Source organism: Quercus robur, chromosome 4 (genome assembly GCF_932294415.1).
Source record: "Quercus robur chromosome 4, dhQueRobu3.1, whole genome shotgun sequence".
NCBI classification, from domain to species: domain Eukaryota; kingdom Viridiplantae; phylum Streptophyta; class Magnoliopsida; order Fagales; family Fagaceae; genus Quercus; species Quercus robur.
Window position 1 is genome coordinate 53,268,435 of NC_065537.1, and position 7,821 is coordinate 53,276,255.

General features: G+C 31.0%; 1 protein-coding gene across 1 annotated transcript; it reads left to right on the plus strand.

The window, feature by feature from the left end:
• Positions 1–368: 368 nt before the first annotated feature.
• On the plus strand, positions 369–2,955 carry LOC126722974 (pectinesterase 2-like). Its single transcript, XM_050426144.1, has 2 exons — positions 369–1,310; positions 2,068–2,955. Exons 1-2 carry the CDS (start codon positions 455–457, stop codon positions 2,754–2,756), a joined length of 1,545 nt encoding a protein of 514 aa, XP_050282101.1. The 5' UTR covers positions 369–454; the 3' UTR covers positions 2,757–2,955.
• The last annotated feature ends 4,866 nt before the right edge of the window (positions 2,956–7,821 follow it).

The following is a 7,821-nucleotide window of genomic DNA, read 5'->3' on the forward strand; positions in this document are numbered from 1 at the left end:
GACGCTAAATTTTCAATCATACAATATTTATTGCATGCATACGCTTTTCTAGCCTCCAAGCATGTCCTTCATCTTCTAAGGTCAAACATACAAAATTTAGTCAATATTAGTAAGTTTTTCAAAAACTATTCCTAACCAAACTACAAACTATTGCAATACCAACGGTATTATAAGTATTATTTTATAAAAATATTGTTAGCCGCTCTAATATGTTATCTATTTTATAATATCATTCATTCTAATTTTGAAAAAAATAAATGTCATTAATTATTATAAAAACTAGAAGAAGAAAAAAAAGTTACGTCTCTTATCGTTTTCTTCTTCTATATAAGTATCAGTCTGGAGGCATTAATTAAGTCCCATACAAATCCCAAACACCCAATCATTCACATCTAATAATATTGTCCCTTGTCTGTCCAACATTTTTTATAGCCCATCAAAAAGGCCAAAAAACATGAAACTTCGAGCATTGGTTGCACCTCTATTTGTGTCTCTTTTTCTGTCTCTAACCATTCTTGGTTACTCTCAAGCAGATATTAAAAAATGGTGCAGCCAAACCCCAAACCCTGAGCCATGTGACTATTTTTTAAGCCAGAAGCTTAATTACCACAGCCCCATCAAGCAAAAGTCCGATTTTTTCACAATCTCAAAGCAACTAGCACTAGAACGTGCCCTAAAAGCTCAAAGTAACATAATTTCACTAGGGCCCAAGAGCAAAAATGCTCGTGAAAAGGCTGCATGGGCAGATTGCCTTGAGCTTTATGAGTATACCCACTACAGGCTAAACAAAACCATTGACCCTAATGTCAAGTGCAGCCAAACCGATGCTCAAACATGGCTCAGCACGGCTCTAACCAACCTTGAGACTTGTCGGGCCGGGTTTATTGAGCTAGGGGTCCCGGACAATCTCTTGCCCTTGATGTCAAACAACGTTTCTAAGCTAATTAGCAACGCTTTGTCTCTTAACAAAGTTCCATACACTGTACCGAGTTACAAACATGGTTTCCCAACTTGGGTTAAGCCTGGGGACCGGAAACTCTTGCAGTCTTCTTCGGCTCCTAAGGCTAATATTGTGGTTGCACAAGATGGTTCAGGGAATTATAAGACGATAAAGGAGGCGATAAGTGCAGCTACGTCACAGTCAGGAAGTGGAAGGTTTGTGATATACGTGAAGGCTGGGACATACCAAGAAAACGTTGAGATAAAGTTGAAAAATATTATGTTGGTAGGAGATGGTATAGGAAAAACCATAATCACTGGGAGCAAAAGTGTTGGTGGAGGTTCTACAACCTTCAATTCAGCCACAATTGGTAAGTAAATTCAATTGATTTCTAATAATATATATGCTAAATTTTAGTGTTAAGAAATTGTTGTTAATTGGTTCCCTTCTGGCTAGTTCCAAAAAAAAAAAAAAAAAGCACCTCCTTGCATAAATTGACCTCAGTTAAATTTTTAGATATGTAGTCAACTGAGTTATTGAGTGCATAATTTAAAAATTTTAGTGAGATTATTAATTAAACTTTGAATTTGAAAGGAGTCATATTTCATGCATAATGCACGTTATTAATATACCAAACCAAGGCTTGGTTTTGGATTTTTAATTTTTTTTTTTTTTAAATCTCTCCAGGTCCCACATGTAGGTTTAGGTTCAAAGGATAGAAAAATTGTCTCTAGAATCTAACATATGTATTGGATGTCCCATAACATGGGGTTCTCTTGAGTTTGTAAGATTCGCATTCAGTACATATATTGGATATGTACTTTCTTAATTTTGAAGAGGCTTTAGTTATCGATTATATATTTTAGCCTTCTTTTCAAAATTAAGTACGATTACTAAGTCATCTAATTTGACAAGATTTTGTATATATATAATAATGCTTTTATGCTGATAACTATTGTCGTATTTAATTACTTGTGGTCCTAGCTAACTTGACACAACTAATTACCCCAAAATATTATGTTTTACAGCTTATATAGTCATAATTTTACTAAAATAATGAATGTTAATCTAGAATTTGACTAAAATATTGACATGAAAATTAAGCTCTTGTTATTTTGAATTTTCAGCTGTCGTGGGAGATGGATTCATTGCTCGCGACATCACTATAAGGAACACTGCTGGAGCAGCAAATCATCAAGCCGTGGCCCTTCGTTCTGGGTCTGATCTCTCGGTATTTTACAGGTGCAGCTTGGAAGGGTACCAAGACACCCTCTATGTCCATTCCCAAAGGCAATTCTATAGGGAATGTGACATATATGGTACAGTTGATTTCATATTTGGAAATGCTGCAGTTGTGTTGCAAAATTGTAACATTTATGCTCGTTACCCTCCTAACAAGACCAACACTCTTACTGCCCAAGGTAGGACTGATCCTAATCAAAACACTGGAATTTCCATTCATGATTGTACAGTCAAGGCTGCTTCAGATTTAATGTCGTCCCAGAGCTCGGTTAAGACATACTTAGGGAGGCCATGGAAGAAGTATTCACGCACGGTTTTTATGAAAACATACTTGGATAGCTTGATCGCTCCAGCTGGATGGATGGAATGGAGTGGAAATTTTGCCCTCAGTACCTTGTACTATGGGGAGTATGCCAACACGGGGCCAGGCTCATCGACTGCTAATAGAGTTAATTGGCCTGGCTACCATGTCATTACTAGTGCATCTATAGCTTCACAATACACCGTTGCAAACTTCATCTCTGGCGGTTCATGGTTGCCAGTTACCAACGTGCCTTACACAGCTGACCTTTAATTTTTTCAAAGAAATTGTTATATGCATGCCTTCAATTTGTTCAATAGTTTTCAATTGTCAATTTGCATCTGAGTTCCTTATGGTAAAAACATAAGTTGATTGTTGCCAAAAAAAAAAGAAGATTGTGTAATAGTTGTCATTCTTTGATAAGTTGTAATGAAGGATTCAAAATAAATAAAATCAATTATGTTTAATATTCTGTACTGAACTTTTGGCTAAGGTTGCTTTAGTATATAAAAAAAGGTTTCTACATTCTATTGATATGCGTAGATAGATGAACATTTTGAGATACAAATTTCTCAACAAGTCATATAGATAATCAGAGTGCTTGTTTAAAAACATGTATGTGATGGATTGTCACGTAAGTCAGGGATGATTTTCCCAAAAAAGTAATGTTATAACAATTAATAACAATGTATTACTTGAATTTTAATTTGACGGTGACCCCTTGTTAATTATTCCAATTTAATTACCCAAATTTTGTGACCAATGGATTTTACCCATAGTTAAGCAATCGACATCATTGACCAATTGAAAATGTATGTTTTGTTTCTCATAAAAGAAAAAGAAAAAGAAAAGGTATGCTTTTCACTTTTTAAGATTCAAATCTTTGAAAACAAAGTGATAGATAATTAAATCTAGAAGGGATAACATTCAATTAAACCCTGCTAAAAACTACTTGTCAACTTTCTAGAGATAACTGCAAATATTGGTTAACGTCGGGAACTGGTTCATATTTTGTTTATGTATAATCTATGGCCAAATAAAACGATTCAGCGATCTTCTATCTTGGTTTCTAATTATTTGAGACAGTTATCCAAATAAATTGGTCAGATTATATATATATATATATATATATATGTGTGTGTGTGTGTGTGTGTTAAAAGGCTATATTATTATTTAGAAAATATTAGAAGTACTGAATTCTCATGTGTGAGCTCATAACGAATCTCGCCTTCTCATTCGAGAATATATCACATTGATCACCCACACCTTAAAGTCTTAATAAACGTGTAAATCTTTTATAAAATCATGAATAAACTACTTTAAAAAAAAAAAAAAAACTTTAACTCAGTATTATCGGACTCAATGCTTGGACAAAATGGGCTTCTGCCCTTTTCAGCCAAATTAATTAGCCTTTTACCCTTTTCAGCCAAATTAATTAGCTTTTTACCCTTCTTTCCAAACTAAATAGGGAAATGCCCCTCTTTTGAAACTCGACTTTCTCAAAATCGAGTTTAAAAAAAAAAAAAAAATTTATGGAGCCCTATAGTGACGTTTTCAAGGACCTATACTGACATTTTAAGGACCTATAGTGACGTTTTGTAACTTGATATCCAGGAAATTGCCTATAACTCGATTTCCTGGATATCAAGTTACAAAACGCCACTATAGGTCCTTAAAAACGTCACTATAAGTCCTTGAAAACGTCACTATAGGGCTTAACTCGATTTTGAAAAAGTCGAGTTTCAAAAGAGGGGCATTTCTCTATTTAGTTTGGAAAGAAGGGCAAAAAGCTAATTAATTTGGCTGAAAAGAACAGAAGCCCATTTTGTCCCTCAATGCTTATACATAAGAGGCACGCTTATAAGAGCTGCACACTCACACTTGCATTACAATTTTTTCTCCATACAAAAGGTTTGATAGCCTAAGAACATCTTATATATTTTTAGGGTTGGTTCAATACAATTTTAGGTGTAAGGTGGTAACTTTTAAATGAGTCTTTTTCATATTTAAATAACATTTAAATAATATACAGTTTATTAACCATCAATTTGGTTAATGTTCAATACTATAATTTATTTATTTATTTTAAATTTCTTCTTATCATTGGTAACACATTAATTTGAAAATTTTATGTAATAAAATTTATAGTAGCATCACTCAATTCTTTGGACCATATTAAGAGTGGAGAAAAAAAATGGACAACTTATATATTTTTTAAAATTAAAAAAAAAATAAAAACACATAAGACCCCACATTTGGTTATGAATGTAGAAAATGTATTAATGTTATGTAAGGCATGGAATCTGACCAATGCATATCACCTCATTGCGTTCTATTATTATATTAATCAATTAGAACTCCAGTCTTACTCACAGAAAACAAAATTTATTTATTTATTAATAAGAGAACGACATTACTTTTTCATAAATAAAATCAAAATTAAAATAAATTATTTCAGTCCTGCAATTGTTTTACTATCCATTGAAATACACACAGATAATCTGTCATATGAAATTTAATTTAATGGCCCAAAATCTTACGCTCATTTCCAGAACCCGTTCCCTGACAATTCAAAAACAAATGGATTTGAAGTTCTTGTATTAGCCCTATTAATGTTACAGAATGGGCTTGTATTCTAACAAGCCCATTATGTGAATTAATTTCCATATTTATTACATTCACTAATAAATTGAAGCTCAAAGGGTTGAGACTTTTGAGTATTTGGGAAATGATAAAATTTAGTTACAAAATTGGTTGTAGTTTAATGTTACAATCTTATTCAATAAAATAAATATTACTATATATTTGGAAAATCTAACTGTTGGATTGCATGTTCTTTACACTCTTAATACACTTATCAAATTTTATGTCAATTGGATATTATTTACTATATGATTTATAAACTTACATTTTATGTATAATTTTATATTATAAAATCTTGCAATTTAAACACTTTATTAATGACATAGTTATTAATCTTCAATTTTCTAGAAATTTTGCAAATATGGAGTATATAAGAAGAAGATGTAATCTAATGGTGGAATTTTCAAAATTCACCTCCAATAAAAAGATATTGAAAAAGACTGTAGCCTTAACCTCCAACCAATTTTGTAACTAAACTTTGTTATTTGGAAAAACTAATATCAACAACGGTAAAACTTCATTTTCTAAATGTCACCTATTTCTGAACTCATCATCGTAAACTAATTACTTTTATTTTATGTTTTACTCGAAGCTTTGGAGGGTTTGCATCTCAAAAATGTCGATTTCTGAAGAAATATTGTTATAATTTTTTTGACACTAGCTTTGTATCTCATAATAAATGAGCACGAGTGGAGGGGAAATTGTTAAAATATACTTAAGATTTAAACAATGGAGTTTCTTGACAAATTTTACAATCTTCTGTTATTTTTTATGTTCCAGAAAAAGCCTCTTCAAAAGGATAACAAGGTATATATAGCATGAAACAATACTCTAGGAAAAGCAAACTTCAACACTGCAAATGGGAGAATCAACTTTATTCATGAGAGTGAAAATTTACGACTCAATATAAATAATTTGGTTTTGGTAAAACTTGTTGCCTCAAGAAACCCAATCATTACAAATGACATCATAGAGAGAGAGAGAGAGATCAACAAGTGAGCAACACATACAGACATACTTATTTTCTTACAAAATATAAGTGTAAAAAAAAAAAAAAAAATTATTTATTTGATATCCAACCCTTAACTCCACGATATACCAAGAACAACCTCCTATCATTAGTCATTGATACAAAATTCTTTGTAGAAGTACACCTTCCAGACCCATGGACCTCCAATCATCACCATCACATGTTCCAAAAAGGTTTTGTTGTACGCCGGTCCATCCTTTCGTCCTTAAGCTTTCAGAGTGCATTTTGTTTTATTTTTGATAGGTAAGGTGAGATAAATGATTTGCAATAGTCATGTTTATATAGGCTTTAGGAATTGAAAGAAACTCTAGGTCACATTAATTTTTATGGTGCTACATAACAAAAGTACAAAAATTTCTTCCATATTGTTTCCCTAGAAAAAGACGGGCGTTGTGTCATGAACATCTTTTGTGAAATTATCAAGTCTTCCATTGAAGGTAAGTTCCACAAACAAGAAATTAAATACCCCAGTTGGATTTCCATAATAGAATATGGTACCAAAGATGCTTTTAGGTTTTCTTTGTACTCATTAATGTCACTTTATTTTCATGCCAAAGAAATTACGAAGCAAAATTACTATTCAAGTAATCAAAAAGTGATTGTAAAAATCCTTATTGTATATTTATAAATTAAACTACGCAGTCGAGAGAATGAGTTATATACTATGAATGGTCGTGATTGTAAAAATCTCGGCTGTCCCAATAGGTTGGCAGCTTGTTTAACACTCAAGAACAATGCATGCATCTAGTGATTAAAAACATGATGTCCAAAGGGTTTCAAAAAAAGGGTGTATAATAGATACTGGGTAATTATCAAGGACGTTTTCTTTGTAAGCAATATATAGGTACATTTTCTTATTCTCTTTGACTTGAATTAATTTAAGAAAATGGTTTTTTTTTTTTAATTAGAATTTTAACGGTATATAAAAATGCTAATATTGTAAAATTAGAGCACATATGCTTTTACCAAAAAATATATATCTATAATTAAATTATTATTTTCAGTATATTTTCTTTTCTATTAGAATCCTTATATAAGTTATTGGATACTTTTTATTTATATTTTCAAATTTTAAAGTGTTTCATTTAAACCTCAAATTTTCAAAAATTGTTTCATTAAAAATTTCTATCACATTTTTTCCATTAATACCATTAAACATCATGTGCAGAGTTGCTTTAATTTATTTTTATTTTCCAAAATTTGAGGTTTAAATGAATTTACCCAAAACTCTAATATTTAAATAAAACTATCTTAAACTATGAGATTGAAATGAAACTCTTTTAGAAATTTTGAAGTTTAAATGAAACATTTTGAAATTTCAAGACCAAATGAAATATACTCAAAACTCTCAGATTTAAAAATTAATTTCCCCTTTTTTAAAATAAATGAAACAAAACTATAAAAATATATGTAGAGGTTTTTAATGAAATTTGTTTTATTTAATGATATTTTTGAAACTAAAAAATTTCTATTATACAAAAATAAAACTATATAAACTTCCTTTGTAAGTATAATTAATTAATCTTTTACGGGAGGGAGCATATATTAAAATACATAATTTGTGGTCTACTGCTATAAAAAAAATGATATACATTTTTTTATGGGGATCTCAATTTACCATGTGTGCGATTGTAGTGATGTTATGTAAGGGATGGAATCTCACCA